General features: G+C 33.4%; 1 protein-coding gene across 1 annotated transcript in view; it reads left to right on the plus strand.

The window, feature by feature from the left end:
- The window catches only part of LOC149795354 (protein mono-ADP-ribosyltransferase PARP14-like), a 137,511-nt gene extending 129,687 nt beyond the window's left edge, over positions 1 to 7,824 (plus strand). Inside the window, exon 25 of the mRNA XM_089963782.1 lies at positions 3,472 to 7,824. Coding sequence (XP_089819908.1) covers positions 3,472 to 3,773 — 302 coding nt within the window. The 3' untranslated portion in view covers positions 3,774 to 7,824. The remainder of the gene's footprint in view (positions 1 to 3,471) is intronic.
- The last annotated feature ends 8,475 nt before the right edge of the window (positions 7,825 to 16,299 follow it).

Genomic DNA, 16,299 nt, shown 5'->3' on the forward strand with positions numbered 1-16,299 from the left:
AAGATGTGGAATGAAAACTCCACTTACTGTGTGGAATGAAGACTCCACATAAGATCAAAAGCTTTATGAAAATCAACCATAATGGTATGGAATGAAGACTCCACCTAATATGTGGAATATAGACTCCACCTAATGTGTGGAATGAAGACTGTACCTAGGATGTGGAATGAAAACTCCACTTACTGTGTGGAATGAAAACTCCACCTAATATGTAGAATGAAGACTGTACCTAATATGTGTAATGAAGACTGTACCTAATTTGTGGAATGAAGACTGTACCTAAGATGTGGAATGAAAACTCCACTTACTGTGTGGAATGAAGACTCCACATAAGATCAAAAGCTTTATGAAAATCAACCATAATGGTATGGAATGAAGACTCCACCTAATATGTGGAATATAGACTCCACCTAATATGTGGAATGAAGACTGTACCTAAGATGTGAAATGAAAACTCCACTTACTGTGTGGAATGAAGACTCCACATAAGATCAAAAGCTTTATGAAAATCAACCATAATGGTGCATACTATTTCTCCTTTATCTAATGGTTTCAGCCATTTATCAATTATAAATATAAGTGTGGTTTCACATGAGTGATTCTTTTGAAAGCCAGACTGATTTTTATGAATAAGATGACCAGTGACATAATAATAAATAATAATGATAATAATAAAGACTTTATTTAGAGACGGTAACTCAATTAGTTACAGAACTAATCTACCTTGAGGCCTTCTATCTGTTATGTACAATATATACAACATGATGTGAAGAATCTGGCTTGACCCTAGTAATTAAGTGATTTTAAAAATCAAAGTATCAAGCCTGGAACATATGCACAGGTATCTGTGAACAAATAAACATATATAAAATATAAATATCATCCTGCATTGAAAAATTCAACTGTGAAAATGATTCAAAATTACAGAAAAGGTGGTTTTTATTGTACTAGAACTGTTCTATGGTCTAAAGATTTCATCCATTTGAGACATTGATTATGAAAAGAAGAAATATACTAGGATCCTGCCTTATGTCACTGGGAATGTTGTTCCATACCAGTGGACCAGTATATTGAATTTTTTTAAAGATAATTCCTTCTTTGGCCTTGGTATAATTTAATTTTTACCTCTTATGGACCTTAAATTTGTGTACCGGTACCATCAGCATCTCTTTGGTGAAAGATATTGCTTAGATAGACAGGAATGGCTTTTCTGAATACTTTATACATCAATTTGGCCTTTGTAAGAAATATTCTTTAATTTACTGTTAAAATCTTTTTTTTATTCATTGCATCCTGGGTATTGTCTATACATTGATCTAGAATTAAATGGCAAGCCCTCTTTTGGAGTCTTAAAAATGTTGTTATGTTTGAATTAGAGGTATTATCCCAAATTATATTACAATAGTTCAGATTTGGCTGAATATAACTTATAAAAGATGACCCTATGCTGAAGAGGAATGTATGTTATGATTTTCCAAAGTAGCCAAAGATAAGAATTAACCTTTTTTGAAACATGTTTGATGTGAATAGACCAAGTGAGATTGTTATCTAGGAACACACCAAGAATTTAATCATGAGAGGTCATATTAATGCTCACATTGTCAAATAGAACCTGGAGTTTTGTTGCTATCTAGCCTTGTTCACTTTTGTTGCATTTTTAACTAGCATGTTTTTTTCTTCTTTCTTCTGTATTTATGATCATACTGTTTTCATTGCACCATACTTGAAGTCTTTTGAGAGCATCTTGTAAGTCATTTTCAAGTACCATTTTGGTTTTACCCATCTCAGACATATCTCATCTTCATAGAGGTCAGTGGAGGAAATTTAAGTTCCAATCTTAAGAGGTAAGTTTTGATAAATAGAATAAATAACAGAGGTCCAAGGATAGAGCCCTATGGTACTCCACAGTGAATATTTTTACTTTGAGAAATGTAATCATTTAAAGATACTTTTTGCACTCTATCGGTTAAGTAAGAAGTAAACCAGTTTAGGGAGTTTTGACTGCATTGATAGCTTTTTTTTGTTTTTCCAGCAAAATTTCATGGTCTACAAGATCAAAAGATTTATGAAAATCAACCATAATAGTGCTTACTATTTCTCCTTTATCTAATGCTTTCAGACATTTATCAATCAAAGATATAAGTGCAGTTTCACAGGAGTGGTTCTATTGAAAGTCAGACTGATTATCATGGAAAAGATCATAAGTGTTCAGATAGTTGAGAAAAGAATCATGTACATGTTTTTTAGTCATTTGGAGAGATAAGGTAGGATAGAGATGGGTCTGTAGTTATTTACATCATCTTTTTCTCCCACTTTATGCAATGGTGTAACCTTGGCAGTTTTCCATGTTTGTGGAAGTTTATTAGACCTAATACTTTCATTGCAGATGAAAGTTACGCTCTCTACAGTTGCAAGTGCAGCTACCTTTAGTAGCCTTGGTCCAATCATATCAAGTCCTGTAGCTTTACAATCATCCATTTTTTAAAACATATTTCAACACAAATTCTGGACTCATTTTAGGAATTTCAAACTTTATTTTGTTTGGTATTTTTTTTAGCATAAAAATGTTTGAGTTCCAGATGATCAGATGAAGTTCTGGGTTCTTTAAATTTTTAATTAATTTGAACGAAAAAGTCATTAAAAATATTGGAGATGTCAGTTGGATTATCGGTATAAAAATGCCCTCATGATTGAGGGATACAATTTCAGTTTTACTCTTACATTTCCTGCAGCAAACTCTATAAACACTTTCCAGATAGCTTTTGGGTTATTTTGGTTTTCATCCAGCACTTTGATCAGCTTTATATCTTTACATGGGATATTTTTTGTATCAATTAAATTTTGAAGGAGCCACTTTTTAAGCATTCAGTGTTATAATTTAGGGTAATCTTTACCATTGGATGGATATATTGTTCTAATTTTGGTATCCCCACACAAGTTTGTCAGATGAAGGCTCTTCAGAGTGAATTGCAAATTGCAATAAACAGGTCCAGTCATAGCTAATAGCTCTAATTTTCATTAATTTATTATATTTATGGCAGAATAATTAACTGCATTAGTGGTAATTATTGTATGCATTTTACAGAAGTAATATATGTTGAAATTTATACCGGCTTCATGAAGCATTCATTTTTAGTTCATATTAATCATTTGTATGGCATGCTCTACAACAGGTGCAAAGAGTGACAATGGGTTTTATCCGCAGGTCATCAAATTATCCAAGGGACCAAATATTACATTGGGGGATGGGCGAATAGGCTGTGAATTCTGTTCTTTAAATTTCTGGCTCTCAAATAGATTACATAATATTCATGTTGTGATTTATTACCAAACCATATTCCCTTCTGTAGTAAAAGTAGAAGAAAAGTATATCCTACCTCAAAAAGAAATTCTGAGCCCTCCCCCCCACTTGATAGACCGGACACATTTTAGTTAGTAGAATTATGACATTTTTTTATTCACCATTTTCAGGTGTCTGGTATGGTCATGGTGTATATTTTGCCACAAATGCATCATACTCAACTCGTGCTTGGTTAACTGGCAAAAATCAAATGTCACAACAAGGAACCGAAAAGTATATCTTCTATGTGTCAGTCTGTGTCGGGGAATGTGTTCAAGGGAATAAAAATATGAGAGTCCTTCCAGCTAAGAATGACAGTGATCGAACAGACATCTATGACAGTGCTGTGAATGATGTTAACAATGTGGAAGAAATTGTGATCTTCAATGACACGCAAGCCTACCCAAATTATCTCATCACATTTACAACCTAGTCAAGGATTGTATTTATGTAAAGATAACTGCATTGGGTTCAGTAACAAGCCTTGACCAATATTTTTTAATGAATCCTGATTGTGAAAGAATGACATAAGTGGAATTTTAAAATATTTCCAGTGGTTTCAATTTTTGGGGTACTTTTCATGGTTTTCTTGGTTTCTCCAAACCAAGAATTTCAAGATCCAACAAAAATGAGCCTCATGTGATGCAGATAACCTCACACACACACACACGCCATTTTCTTACTGACATTCCTGTTGATGAAAAACATCAGTTATATGTTAATTAATCTTGAATATTGTCAAATAATATTATCTTTGTTGTCTAAATTCTAACAAATGAATAATGAAACATTGTTTATTGTTCCAATCAAATGTATATATCCATTCTCTGGTAAGTGTCAGTTCCACTCGGTGATTTGTGGTGTGAAATCAGAGAGAAAATAGAAAGTGCATTGTGGTGTGAAATCAGTTAGGATAGAGAGAAAAGAGAAAGTGCATTGTGGTGTGAAATCAGTTAGAATAGAGAGAAAAGAGGAAGTGCATTGTGTTTAAGTACTAATATCACTGAAGATCAGCAAGTAACAAAATGAAATAAAAGACTCAGAGTTAATGCATATTTATATTCAATGTTATATATAGTGTTGCATAAAATAATTGCACTTTATTTTGAGTAGTTTTATGTTATTTAGAATTTAGCAACAGCCATGATCCATCTGAGTGAGTAACTTGTATAAAGCACTGTGTAAACGTGGTTTCACTTTTATTTGTGGGTACTAATTTTCATAGATATGGCTGCATTGAACGATTAATGAAAACAAAAGCAAAAATGATTGCAAGTAAAAGACAAAGAAGTAAATATTTAACTTAGTATAATATTATTACTTTGTAATAATTTTACTGATTAAAATTGTTACTTTTTACTAATTTTACTCACTGAAATATTGTTACTTTGTAATAAATTTACTCATAAAATATTGTTACTTTGGAATAATTTTAGTGAATAATTGTAATCAAACACAGAGTTAAGTATTTTTGAGTAAATGGGTTCATGTCAACGGACACACTCTATAAAGTGTGAATAATTCCTAGTTTTAAAAAAGTAAATATTTTCCTGTATGATCACAAATATAGATTTTATAGTTTGTTCTGATTTCAGCAAATCAGATTGTATATCATGAGTAAAGTATATATTTGTAAGTTTGAAGCATTGATGCATTGTCACCAGCATAGAAGTTAACAGACTTTTTTTTACTTCAGATAATAATAATAATAATAATGATAATAATAATAATAATAATTATCATCATCATCTTCATTGTCAACCAGCTCATCAGAAGAATGGAATTTTATAAATAATACCTTATTTCCCCCTCTCTCCATTCTTTCTTTGGCGAAAAAAGTCATTTGATATTTTATGGAAATTTATAAGAGAAGAAGAAAAATTGCATTAATTGACTTTTCTTTTCTTTCTATGAATAATGAAGTTATTATTATTATTATTATTATCATTATCATTATTATTATCATTATTAAGTTATAAAATGTAGCATAAATATATTCATATTAAATATAACAAAATCACATTATTTGAAGTTAAACTATTATCTGTGTGTTTTATTAAGGAATTCAGAATATGAATAAGAATGTATACTTTACACCAATTTAGTGATATATACTTAACCAAACTCAGTTCTTTATGTTCTCAGATTAGACCACTCATGTTGCATTTATTATTTCTTAGTAACTATTTTGCTGTTTAAATAAGATTTCATTTATAATTTTGTTTCACCATAACACTTTATTAATAGAAGAGGAAAACAGAAGTAGAGCTAACATAAAAGGGAAAAGTAAAAAGAAAGTCCAGAATGCAAAAAATTCAGGCTTGTAATGTTTCTTACATGCTAAAAAGTACAAGTCCTCACATGTCCATTAGGTCAAGATATTTTTTGCAAATGAAAATGTCATGAGAAATTATATGAGATTGATTTGATTGAGGGAATGTTCACTTCTTGATACCTCCTTTATGAAATACCATGGAATTCAGGAACCTTCAGAATATTTTGCCAGGATATTGCATGATGTCACAAGATAGGATTGTGATATTTTTGTTCATGCAGCCAAACAAAAATTGTGCTGACAAATTAACAAAGGGCACAAATATCATGCATAACATTTTCAAGTTGTATCTTTATTTTTCATTACATTCATTTTATATTCTGAAACGTTTTTCGAGTAGAGGGTTATTCCCTCCTTAATTGTCAATTCATGAACAGATCTAGCAAACGATCTACAAAATCTGGTAACTGAATTGTGAAAAACTCACATTATTGTGTGAAAACCATTTCTTTTTTAAGTTTGTGACCTTGACCTTTTTGAATAAGTAACTTCTTCCTTGCCCCATTTGCAAGCCACCCACAAAGTCTCGTAGCAGTAGATAGTGGAAAACTCAATTGGTAACAGACAGAGTGGTGGATGGACTGTAAGATGATGGCTCCTAAAAGTAAACTTTTTTCAAAGTTGTTGGCTACAATTTTACAACTTGTGGAAGTGGAACGTTTTTAAGCAGGCTGTTATTGATAATCCATGTTCAATTATAGACAAGGAAACCTTAATTTATTGTCTCAACTTTATTTGATAAAAAAATTCAAGACAGTGATGCGATCATTTATTGTCAGTTGCAGCATCAACACAATGTTAGTATTTTTGTTTAAGCAATTAACTCCAAAGAAGGTGACACAGCATTTTGCTGAAGCTCTTTATAATGCTATATCAGTATTAAGGAAAACGTCTTACTCTTTTTGAATGCATATGGACAGTACAGAAGTTGAAATGGTCTTATACTGTTCATTTTATTTCATACTTGTAATAAAATTACTTGACCCTGAGCATCGTATTGCTGATCTGCTTGTCTATGATGGTATTTCCATCACTACAGACAAACAAATCTCCAGATCAAAGAAAACCATTTGCTCAATTAAAAGATTTGTGTTGAAATACCTTAAAAAAATTCACTAAACTATTTTGACAAACATATATTTTTAGAGTGAGCTTTGTAGCTTAGTGACTCTACAAATTGTTCATTTGAACTGTGTTTTTCCTACATGCCTTGGCTCTTCAGCCCTATAAATGCTTTGGCTATCACAAAAGGTGAAAGCTTGGTCAGTTTAAGTTCTCATCATTGGATTCAGTGATGAGAAATCTTGGTCAATTTCCTTGACACAGGTGAGTTTCCTCATTTGAGTCACTGTTTGAAATATTCCTGGTCCCTTACAGACTATGTCTCACGCTAATGGTTGAAGTTTTTATTAGTTTTCTCAAAATGTCACTTTTGCTAATTTGACACCTGCTTTGGAGTTCAACAAGGCGACAGGGACACTATGTTCATTTATTGATTTTCAAGCAAAGTTAAAACTAAACTCAATTGACCCTTGCCACCTGATTCGGAGGCCATGTCCTTTGTAAGGTTTGGTGAACAACACCATGTTCATTAATCACATTGCTCAGTTTTAAAGTGTATGCAGAACTTTTCAACTGAATTGCTGACGCTTGAACCCTGAAGTTTGGCATGATTAGCAGACTGGGCCCTTCTGTTCATGCATTGAACTTAAGTTGAGGCTTAAGAAGTGTCTTGCAATGGAGCAGCAGCCATTAACTTCTACACTGCTTAATTATTGGGATCCTCTCATCCAACGTTATGGGATCCAACCCAAAACAAACAGGTTGCCTACACTTAGTTTGCTCTTGTGAGTTTTGTGAGGTTGCATCAAACCTACTCTACAACCTCAAATTTGTTGAGGGATCACCTTTTAACGGAAAACAAATGATATTGAAATATTTGTTATTGGTATAAAATAAATATCCTTTTTTAAAATGGAAGTGGGGAAATTAATTTGGATTTATGGATATTGTAAAAGTAAAAACATTCTTTTGAGTATAATTTATGTTTGCTATATCCACAAACATTCTGTGGTTCCAGACTAGACTTTTATACTGAGATTTGTTTAAAAATATATATTTGAATAAATTTGGTATTTTTGAAATAAAAGTGTTAAGTCTCAATACCTTACACACTATTTTAGTTTTAACCTTTGAAGAAATATAGTTTAGGAATATTGGATTTGTCAAAAGCATACTTGAATTTAAAATTGCATGGAAAGTCAGGATGAAGGAACGTATAGATGGAATTGTGTGCACATAACACCCACAAAGGTTGAAGTATTCATCCGGGAGACTTCATCTTTACATGAATCTGAGAACACTGATGTATCGACAAATAGCCACAAAGGTCAGACAACTGCAACACCAAGTGAATCAAACAACTTCGGAATGTCACCTTCAGAGAATGTTAAAGATAGCATATTGCCAAATTCAGATATAATGACAACAACTGTACCAAGAGTAAGACCCAAGAGAAACATAAGGGAGCCTGCATATCTGAAATACTTTGTGTGCTGCAAGTAAATTATTAACTCTTAACATATAGATCCTAGTCAATGAATTTTACATTGTTTTGGTTAGTGAATATGAACTGATAATCTGATAATAGATTTGGACAGCAAAGATTTATTCAATTTTTCATTTCTAAATCAATTAAGTTGCTGGACTGGTCAGTAAGTTTGAAGTGTATTCATGATAATAGATTATTATGATACCATAGATAAACAGGATTGATCGGTTCTTGTACGATCAAATATCCAGGAGGTACTTGCAGTGTAAAAGTATATAAAATATATTCTTGTTGAGCTTGATTTGATCTTCAAGATCTATTTGATAGCTGCCATCAATTACATCACAAACAAGATTGACTGCGATCGTTGAAGTTATATTAACAATTCCTGGTGAAATATGATGCCGGCCTCCGTATGGATCATTGTCATGTTTGAGAATAACTGGAGGTGGAGCTATTGTTCTCCATGACTCGACAATTTTAGGAAAGTTTTCGTTGATAATATCATTGAGTGATTTCTTTAGTTCGTCGGATTTAAAATCTGGCATTATAAAAGTTGTTGATTTTGCTTCGGTTATTTTATAATGATCAAGAAATATCAGTTCAATGGGTTTTTTACCAGTTCCTGAGACTACACTACTTGTTAAAAAATAATCAACGGTTATTTTATTAATATTGTAAAGATCATCTACAATTTTATTTAAATGTTGCAGTGTTTCAATAATTTTTTCTTTAGATTGACATTAGGATACTCAAAAATATAATTTGTAAATAATTTTTTTAATTTTGCGGAGAGAAATATATGATAGTTTTTAGCTTCTTCAGCTAGTTGTTTTATCCTCCATTCATTGACGCAAGGTATATTATCTTTCCTTCCAAATAACATTGTATAGTATACAGTTGGTTCGACTAATCGAGAAAAAAAATCTTTTCGATATTTAGGAGTTGTTATATATTTTTTTCTTCATTTGTTGTAAAATCATTTAACTTTGGTCCATGAAATTCTGGTGCTACTTCAGGCCAACCTAAAACAGATCTAATCGATGACTGATAAATATCAACGGCATAATCTTGCAAATATATCTCGATCGTGGATGATAAAGTTGGTTCATGAACTGAAATAGCTAATTTTGATTCTTTTCCAGTTATTGATTTGATTCTCCGCTGAAATTCATCATTGATTTATTCGATTTGATAACTGCCAGTGGGAACAAAGATAACATTCCAATCGGGAGTTCCATCATCTTTATTTCTATTTGCAAATACAAGCGAATTATATGCATGTAATCCACCGAATGATTTAGATCTGATGTTTGGCCAGCTGTAATATACTCGTAATTGTGCCAGTGCGATTTCTTTTACTGGAAATGCAGTTGGAAAATTGACGTTAAATTCAGGATTAGTCGAACATACTGATATCATCATGGTTTTCAACGGAGCTGTGTTCGTTACAATTTGTTGAAGTAGTTCATCTGACGATGTCATTATTATTATTATTATTATTTTTATTATTATTATTTAAATTGGACGCATTTGTAACTTTAATGTCAGCACCATCATGGTAAATTTTACTCATCTCCGTGAACTCGAAATCAGAAATCATCCCATCATTAAGGCTCTCTGATACTAATGATGATAATTTGGAATATGCTGTTGTCGCTGTTTGTAACTTTATCATATAATCATTCAATTTTGTATTTGTGCAAGTACATATTTTTTTGCGATGATATTGAGAACACCGGCAATTGTTGTTGTAGCTGAAATACAGATTGTTACAGCTACTGGCGCCATCATTGTTATCGTTGATAATAACACGCCGGTTCCAGGAACAACAGTAGACACTGAATAAACAATTACATCAGCAATATTTCTTTATTTTTATTGTGTATTGTTCGATGGTATCCTTTAATTTTGTTTGCCATTCACGTGCTTGATTATACCTAAATTTTTGAACGCCGATTGAGGTACTCATTATATTTTACTTTATAGTAACCAATTGAGGTGTTTCAGCTACACATTCTAGACACCACCAGTAAGATGTTGCGGTTAATTTCTTATCAGCTGCTTCCAGAATAAATATTTCTTCGTTTCCTTTATTTAATATGACAGACACAACTCCAGGAAACTTATCGGTTGAATGCTGCCAGGGATACGTTGTAAATATCTCAAATTTTGCAGCACTGAACACAGACAGTCTATACACACCAGTAACCTCTGTGGAATGTTTGAGGGTTTTATTTTACTGTGACCATGTCGAGAATCCAAATGATACCGTGTGTACTGTGTTGGTAATTTGCCCGTGTGGGATTTTATTCAGATTAATTTTATTAACGATCTCAGGAATTCCACTTGCGATGTCTTCCTGCGTTTTTTAATCGTGTCAATGTTCGTCTTGATATCAGATAGTTTCATGTCAACGGTCAACGGAGTACCAAAGAGATCATCTGTGGTTTCATTAAGTTTTCTAAAGTTTCTACGGAGATTTGTAAACGCGCTTACATGAATGTCGTACTCGACCCGCAACGTGGATAATTTATCATCTATGGTATTGTAGTTAACGTCTACATATATTTTTGTCACGGCATCTTCATCAGATGTTGGATCTCTTAAAACCACAATTTTATTTCCGTTCATGCTGAGTTCGCCCGTCATTGTGTCACCGGTATTCCGCAAACGATTAGCAACGCTTCTTGTAATTTCATTTTTAATAGTTGCGAATGATACATTTGAGTCCCTGATTCTACCACCGTCGGTAAATACTGGAATGCTATCCGTGGCCGCACCAAGAACTCCACGAACTATATTATTCCATTTGATGTTGCTCGTTTTTAAAACACCGTATTTATCCTGAAAAACAACAACCTCATCTCGGTCAACTCCAGTAAGGTTCATAATAACAGCAAGTTCATCTTTAGTCGCGTAATTTGGCAAACTACGTAAGATTTTTTCTTACTCGCAGTAATACCACCGCGGGATCTTCCGTAAATATCTACCATTATTCTTTTCTCCGTTTTATCAAATAGTAGATTTCCAACGCTGACTTGTATAATCAGATACAACTTTGTGAGGCGGCAACGATGATTTTGATACAGACTTGAGTCAATTGCTTCACGGCCGCATATTGGCGGATCATTCAGTACTTGTGTTGGTAATGTTGAATACCAAAATGGAATGTTTTGGGCGCATTTTAAAAATTCTATTGGCGGAGGAAGCCCGTATGAATCAAAATAAATAGAACCACGTGGATGAACTGCGTATGATACCCAGTGAGCGCCAGGTCCTGAATTATCATCAAGATTAATAATACCTGTTTCAAAATTGTTTGGTTGTTTTCGTAATTGGTCACGCATAAAAATACCTCTAAATTTTTTTTATATTTAATGTTTTAGCAGCATGAAGTAAATCAAAATTTGACATCGGTAAAAAAAAAACTATCTAACGAAATGTTCCTGGAAGTCTCAGACCTTTTCCTTATCAGTAAAGGGTTCCTGGTAATTATAGACCTTTCCCTCTTTTGTAATCCTTTTCTTGTTGGTTTCTTTAATGCCATTCCAGCGGCGGTTCCGACAGCAGCTAACGCGGCTGCGTTTGCAACAGCTGGAGCTGTAGCGGCAATTAACGCTGGTATTACCTTGAGAAGTGGAAATATACCACCAACTTTAACCATATATTTAATAGCACTCGGAGAAAGATGTATCTTAACTCCCGTTTTGGATTCCAAGACTTTATTAAAATGTTTAAGTTGAGTCTTGGTTAATGATAATTTGTTTGGACCGCCATTAGAAATCTGATCATATTTTTTGTGATATTTTTATTTCGCATTTACTCGCGAATTTTGATTGTAATTTTTCACCTGACCGGGGGGTCAGAGTGACATTAACGTGACTATGCGACATTTTTATAATATGGTTAGTGATTTAATTACATGTTTTCTACTGAAGCGTCAATAACCCTCATTCTTCCACCAGCACCTTCAAGTAACATTGATTTATCCGAAAGAATAACTGCAATTGGTCTGTAATTAGCACCAGCACCTGGATTCACGTTAGCTCTAAAGTGCATATCAACGACAGGTTGTCTAGATAAATCAAGATGTTCCAATGAAAAATCATAGATTGGATACATATTTCTAAAATCTAACTCTGATAATTGTAGACCGGTATCTATATTTTGATCACGTACCATAATGTCATTAAACTATGATATGCACGTGCTATGTGGTTATTTTCAAAATTTAAAGTTATATCTTCAGATGGTTCTTGATATCCATTTATCCGTAAAGAAACCTCACTAGCTCCAAAAGTATTCAATATCATATGACTACGTTCTTGATTATTTAATCGTTCAAAAAGAATATTCCAATTTCAATTGTTTTTAAATTACAGTTAGTAGACACACGTTATATTTACTTTGTATATTATTAAAGCATATGATACATAAGTAACTGGTTACTTATTCCTTATTGAATCGGTAACTGGTTACTTATTCCTTATTGAATCGGGAATAAGGAATAAGTAACCAACTTGATTTCGCTCTGTCTGACATTTTATCAGTGCGACGCAGGCAACGCTCTGATAAGTTATAGATTGTTCACGTAGACTTTAATTTACTAAACTTGAACTGATCATCCATTTTGTTTATTGTGTCAATTGTTCTCCTTTTTTAGCAGTCTGCTCGTCCATAAATCTGTTTCTACATAACAAACGTCTCCTCCCATCCCCATGTTGCATAGTAGCGGATTTTCAAAAAGAATATTCCAATTTCAATTGTTTTTAAATTACAGTTAGTAGACACACGTTATATTTACTTTGTATATTATTAAAGCATATGATAAATTTTCACAGCAGTCAATAAAGGTGTAATGTGTATATATGTAAATATTGACAAGCTGCAGAAGGGGTGAACAGACCTCATTTTTGAAGGGTCCAAATGCCGAAATAAGCCTTCGTAAAAAAAGATTAAATGACGTAAATAACTTTTAAAATCAAGATGGTCTAACCACACTGAGGCTTCTTTAATTGGGTTAGTTTATTTTATTTTATTGTTTTTTTCTCGAACTGAAAACTTATCTAGATAAGCGCGAATATATTACGAAATTGAACCAACTTGATGTCGCACCCGTTTTGCTGCTGTAATTAAATCATTATTTGTTATAATAAATAATGGTTCATACAGAATCTTATACTGCTAGATTAGCTCGAGAGAGACTAGAAGCAATAAAAAAAAATTCTTCCTGTTCGTGATTCTGTTAGAAAAAAATCTACAGCAACGTCAAGAAGCTCAAGTTGAATTTGCAGAGGGTACAGAACAAGTATTTAATCCTGTTACAAAGGTTACTGAAAAGGTCGTACAAGCTACTGAAGGTCTTCTTCCGAGGTTAAAACAAACTGCTGAACAAACTGAAAAAATAGCAAAACGAACTAAACAAACAAAAAGGATTTTACGAGATCTCCCAACTGAAATAGCTGCAGCTCAACCTCCACCCGCCGATGAAGGAATACTTGAGGGTATTGGTAAGGTTCGTACTGAAATCGCCGACGTGAAAAAAGAACTTGTACCTAAACCTAAAATAGGAAAGGGAAATGTTGAAGGATTAAATAATTTAGAGAAAATTTTGTGGAAGATATTACAAATACTAAAAGTGAAGAACCACCTAAAAAAAATTAATTTGTATGTTTAATAAATCTAGTATTATAAAACCCGGTTATGAAGGCGTAAATGATACTAATCTTATTAAGTGGATATACTGTATATATCAAAACAAAAAACAAGCCATATATGATGATTTAGAATACGGAGGTCTTGTTAAAGAAGTACAAAGACTTTATGAAAAGGCACTGGGACAAATAAAATACCAACAATCTTCTCCATCGCAATTCCCACAGCAAGAGCCTTCCTATCAGCTTCCTCCACCTCTGCAACAAATAGATAAACAACAATCTTCTTCACCGAAGAAAAAGTTGATGTCGGAACTTGAAAGTTCTAGGGAGCTACTTAAAAGAGCAAGAGTAGAAAGATCACCCTAAGGACTATTTGAGAGGAGAAAAAAAAACTGAAACAACAAGTGAGGAAGAAGGAGCAAGTGGAAGTGGTTTTCCTTTGACTACATCAGGAAGTGGTCTTGTTGATTGTCCTAACAATGTTCTTTCTGACGTTCAACGGCTAGAAATTCTGATTGAAGGAAAACGTGCTGAAAATAATTCTCCAGAAATTGTTAATGAAATATATGGTATTTGTCGAAGATTATTCACTGGCGGTATTATGGATCGTAGTCTGTATCGATCTCTCATTATGAAATCGTTGATGATTATTACAGTGATTAAAATCAGCACGACTAAACAATTACCTAGTCGATATATAAAAAATGATTATACATAATATTCAACGTGGATCGATCATGGTCAAGGTAGTAAATTCACGACTGCCAACTTATGAAGCACTTTACGGTGATGGACTCGGCGATGTTGTTAAAGGTTTATTTACGAGGATAGCCCCAAAAGCAATACCGATTGCAAAACAACTAGGAATGAAATCTATTGAGCTTTTTCGTGACAAAAAAATTCCTGGCGCAATTGGTAATGTTGCCGGTAAAGCGTTCTCAACAATCAAAGAGAGACTAACACGATTAATACGACGAAAATCTCAGCAACCAGTGAAACTAGCCAGCACTGAAGTTATGCCAGCAAATGTCAGTAAAATAATAAATCAAGCCGCAAATCAAAAACTAGCGGAATTGGCTGCTAATGAAGTTGTTCCCACAAAGTTAACTAATGAAATATACCGACAAATACAAGTTTTATTTCAGGAAGTGGTTTTATTGTCAGACGACCTTGATTTAGATCATGGCAATTATAATAAAATGTTCAAACGTGTATCCGATCCGGTGTTCGATATAGACGCACCGGTTCTCAAAGATGAATCGATACGTGATTATCAATTTTATTCCTATGGCGCAAGACAACGAAATCAGCGTGGTCGAATCGAATTCAAGTTCAAGATACAAGCAGATATTTCTTACGCGCTGAGGCTTTTATTGAGGTAGAAGGAGAGCTCGTAACAGATATTCCTCTTAATACAGCATATGGAGCTGATGTCATAGTTGGGTTTGTTAATAATGGTATCACAGCGCTATTTGATAGTGCCACTTACATGATTGATGGAAACAATTCAAAAAGACGTTGATGTTGCTACAACGATAATAGCTTTAGCAAGATATTCAGATGATTATACTAGATCATCTGGACCGTCAATGATGCTCGCCAAAGATAACGCTGATCATCCTGAAAGCAACCAGTATGATATAAGACGACCAAGAAATAATCCAGGCGCTGCTGATATTGATGCTAAAAACATCCCCCCGGGTCAGATTACCGACAATGGAAATTTAACATGGCGAAAAATCGTGGGTCAGATTACCGACAAGGGGAATTAACATGGGAATAAATCGTGGGTCACTTTACCGACAAGGGGAATTTAACATGGAACTATAGTGTGGGTCTGTCTAGCGACAAGGGAAATTAACATGGGGGAATAGAGTTTGGGCTTGTCTAGGGACAAGGGGAATTGAACATGGGATTTTTTTTTTTTTTTAAAATTTAAAAAAAGGGTAGGCAATTGAAAAGTCATTCTCTTTTCGAGAAATATGGGTGGCCCTGAAAAGGGCCCTTGGTTTTTCTTCTTCTGCTTCTAATTTCTTCTTTTTCTCCACCAACTTCTTATTTTCTCTCCTACACTCTTTCTCTTCTTTTCTTTCTTTTTTCTCCTCCTCTTCTTTCTTCTCTTCCTCCTCTTCTTTCTTCCTCTTCTCATTTTCTTCTTCTTTTTCAATTTTTTCATTCCATTTTCGTATTCTTATCCTTTCCTCTTCATCCTCCTTCTCCTCCTTTATCTCTTTCATGACACCACTTATCATGTCCTTTGCTTTTTTTAAGTTGTTAATTTCCATCTTTACTCTATGCGGACTATAAGAATAGTGGTCTTCATTGAGTCTTACTAGCATTTGTTCCATCATTCCTAAATTGTCTAAAACGTCTTGCAATGTTTGCAATTTATCGAGGTGGTTTGAAGCCATCT

This window comes from Sinohyriopsis cumingii, chromosome 7 (genome assembly GCF_028554795.1).
Source record: "Sinohyriopsis cumingii isolate HCF-2022 chromosome 7, ASM2855479v2, whole genome shotgun sequence".
Taxonomy (NCBI): Eukaryota; Metazoa; Mollusca; class Bivalvia; order Unionida; family Unionidae; genus Sinohyriopsis; species Sinohyriopsis cumingii.